The following is a 2,716-nucleotide window of genomic DNA, read 5'->3' as shown; positions in this document are numbered from 1 at the left end:
TATGTAGGAAGAAAAATAGGAACGTATTTAATTTCTTTATAAATTTTGATATTAAATAGGAGCATATACGAAATTTTAGGATTCTCCCTAAAATGGGGATAATATGTGCAAGTATAAAAAAAATAATCGTTTGTGATTTGTGATTATTATTAGGGACATTTTTACAACATCATAATAAAATTAATTATCTATAAAATTGAGTCCCAAAAGTAAAACAAATTGTACAAAAAAACAATGAAAAAAGTACTACTATTTTTATTTAGAAAACAAGCCCAATCGCGTTACATCAACAAGAACAAGACAGGGTACAAAATATACGCAAATACCTTCAAGATTCCTCCATCATCAACATTCAACTCTAATCAACCTCTTCAATCTTTGGCCCGGCGCCACCACTAGCTCCGGCACCACCGTTAGCCCTTCCCTCACCCATCGGCACATCACCACCATCACCGGCCTGATACATTTTCGCGATAATGGGGTTACAAAGCCCTTCCAATTCCTTCAATTTGTCATCCAGCTCATCCACCTCTGCCAATTGATTCTTCTCCAGCCACTCCAACCCATCGTCCACCGCCTTCTCAATCCTCTGCTTATCCTCCGCCGCTAGCTTCGACGCAAATTTCTCATCCCTCACCGTGTTCCTCATATTGTAAGCGTAATTCTCGAGGGCGTTCCGCGCATCCACCTTCTTCTTCACCTCTTCATCCTCCGCCTTGTACCTCTCTGCTTCCTGCACCAGTCGCTCGATCTCATCTTTGCTTAATCTCCCCTTGTCGTTGGTAATTGTGATCTTATTCTTAACTCCGGCGGTTTTGTCCTCTGCGGAAACGTTCAAAATCCCATTTGCGTCGATATCGAAGGTGACATTGACCTGAGGAACACCTCTCGGAGCTGGAGGGATTCCGCTGAGCTCGAATTTTCCGAGGAGGTTGTTATCTTTAGTTCTTGCTCGTTCCCCTTCGTAGACTTGTATCAACACCCCCGGTTGATTGTCGGAGTATGTCGAGAAAATTTGTTCTTTCTTCGTCGGAATTGTTGTGTTTCTCGGAATTAAAACAGTCATGACACCGCCGGCGGTTTCTAGACCCAGGCTTAAAGGAGTGACGTCGAGGAGGAGGAGGTCTTGGACTTTTTCATCTCCTTCTCCGGTTAAAATCGCCGCCTGGACTGCTGCGCCGTAGGCCACCGCCTCATCGGGATTTATACTCTTGCAAAGCTCTTTACCGTTGAAGAAATCGATCAGAAGCTGCTGGACTTTTGGGATTCGGGTGGAGCCACCGACGAGAACCACCTCATGGACGGAGCCTTTATCGATTTTGGCATCTTTCAAGCATTTCTCCACCGGATCCATACATTTTCTAAACATATCCATGCATAATTCCTCGAATCTAGCGCGAGTTATCGTGGCATAGAAATCGATTCCTTCGAACAATGAATCAACTTCAATGGTGGTTTGGGAAGAAGACGATAATGTCCGTTTCGCCCGCTCACACGCCGTCCTCAGCCGTCGCAGCGCCCTGGCGTTGCCACTGATATCCTTCTTATGTTTCCTCCGGAACTCCGTCACAAAGTGATTCACTAAACGATTATCAAAATCTTCGCCGCCCAAATGGGTGTCGCCGGCGGTGGACTTCACTTCGAAAATCCCTTCTTCAATCGTCAACAACGACACATCAAACGTCCCACCACCCAAATCGAAAATCAAAACATTCTGCTCACCTACACGCGACGACTTCTTATCCAAACCATACGCAATCGCTGCCGCTGTCGGCTCATTGATAATCCTCATAACATTCAACCCAGAAATCGCACCGGCGTCCTTCGTAGCTTGCCTCTGAGAATCATTGAAATACGCCGGAACAGTGACGACAGCGTTTTTAATAGTTTGACCCAAAAACGCCTCCGCAGTCTCCTTCATCTTTACCAACACCATAGACGAGATCTCCTCCGGAGCAAACTGCTTCTGTTCGCCTTTATAATTAACAACGATCATCGGCTTCTCACCGGGGCCGGAGATAACTTTAAACGGCCACAACTTCATGTCGCTCTGAACAGAAGGATCAGTGAACCGCCGCCCAATCAAACGTTTAGCGTCGAATACGGTGTTTTGTGGGTTCATCGCCACCTGGTTCTTAGCGGCGTCGCCGATCAACCGTTCAGTATCGGTGAACGCGACATAAGAAGGGGTGGTGCGGTTGCCTTGATCGTTTGGAATGATCTCCACGCGGTCGTTCTGCCATACCCCGACACAACTATAAGTTGTACCAAGGTCTATTCCAATTGCTTTATCCTGCTTGGCCGCCATAGATAAACTGAAAAAAGCTTCCAAAATAGAAGTAAGATCACTTGAAACAGTGCCTTTTTTGATCGAAAACTTGTTGGATTGTTGTTGTTTTTCGTTTGCAGTTGAAATCTGATATGGGTTTTGGAATTGGGATTTGAGATTTTATAGGTGAGATGACTTGAGATCAAGATATATTGCGAGAAATTTCAAGAAAGGCAGAGGAAGTAAGAAGAAGGATACGAGATTGTTCTGGAGGCGGGAGAGAAGAGTGCAATACCGAAAGTACCCTTCTTCCTTTGCTTGCCTCTTAGGGGTAGTTTTGGGAGTTTAGGGGATATGACGTTATGGGAATGTGTTTGTGGTTGATACGAGATGATTCCGGAGGTTGATGAGAAGCGGAAATTACGTAAGAACCCCTGTGCTGAAGTG

The 2,716-nt window shown here is 45.3% G+C and overlaps 1 protein-coding gene across 1 annotated transcript; it reads right to left on the bottom strand.

The window, feature by feature from the left end:
• Positions 1-235: 235 nt before the first annotated feature.
• Positions 236-2,478, bottom strand: LOC111878184 (heat shock 70 kDa protein). The gene has a single exon (XM_023874696.3). It carries the CDS (start codon positions 2,306-2,308, stop codon positions 359-361), a length of 1,950 nt encoding a protein of 649 aa, XP_023730464.1. The 5' UTR covers positions 2,309-2,478; the 3' UTR covers positions 236-358.
• Positions 2,479-2,716: the final 238 nt, after the last annotated feature.

The sequence above is a fragment of the Lactuca sativa genome, chromosome 5, assembly GCF_002870075.4.
Source record: "Lactuca sativa cultivar Salinas chromosome 5, Lsat_Salinas_v11, whole genome shotgun sequence".
In the NCBI taxonomy this organism is placed as follows: Eukaryota; Viridiplantae; Streptophyta; class Magnoliopsida; order Asterales; family Asteraceae; genus Lactuca; species Lactuca sativa.
This window is presented reverse-complemented; position numbering and strand designations above follow the sequence as displayed.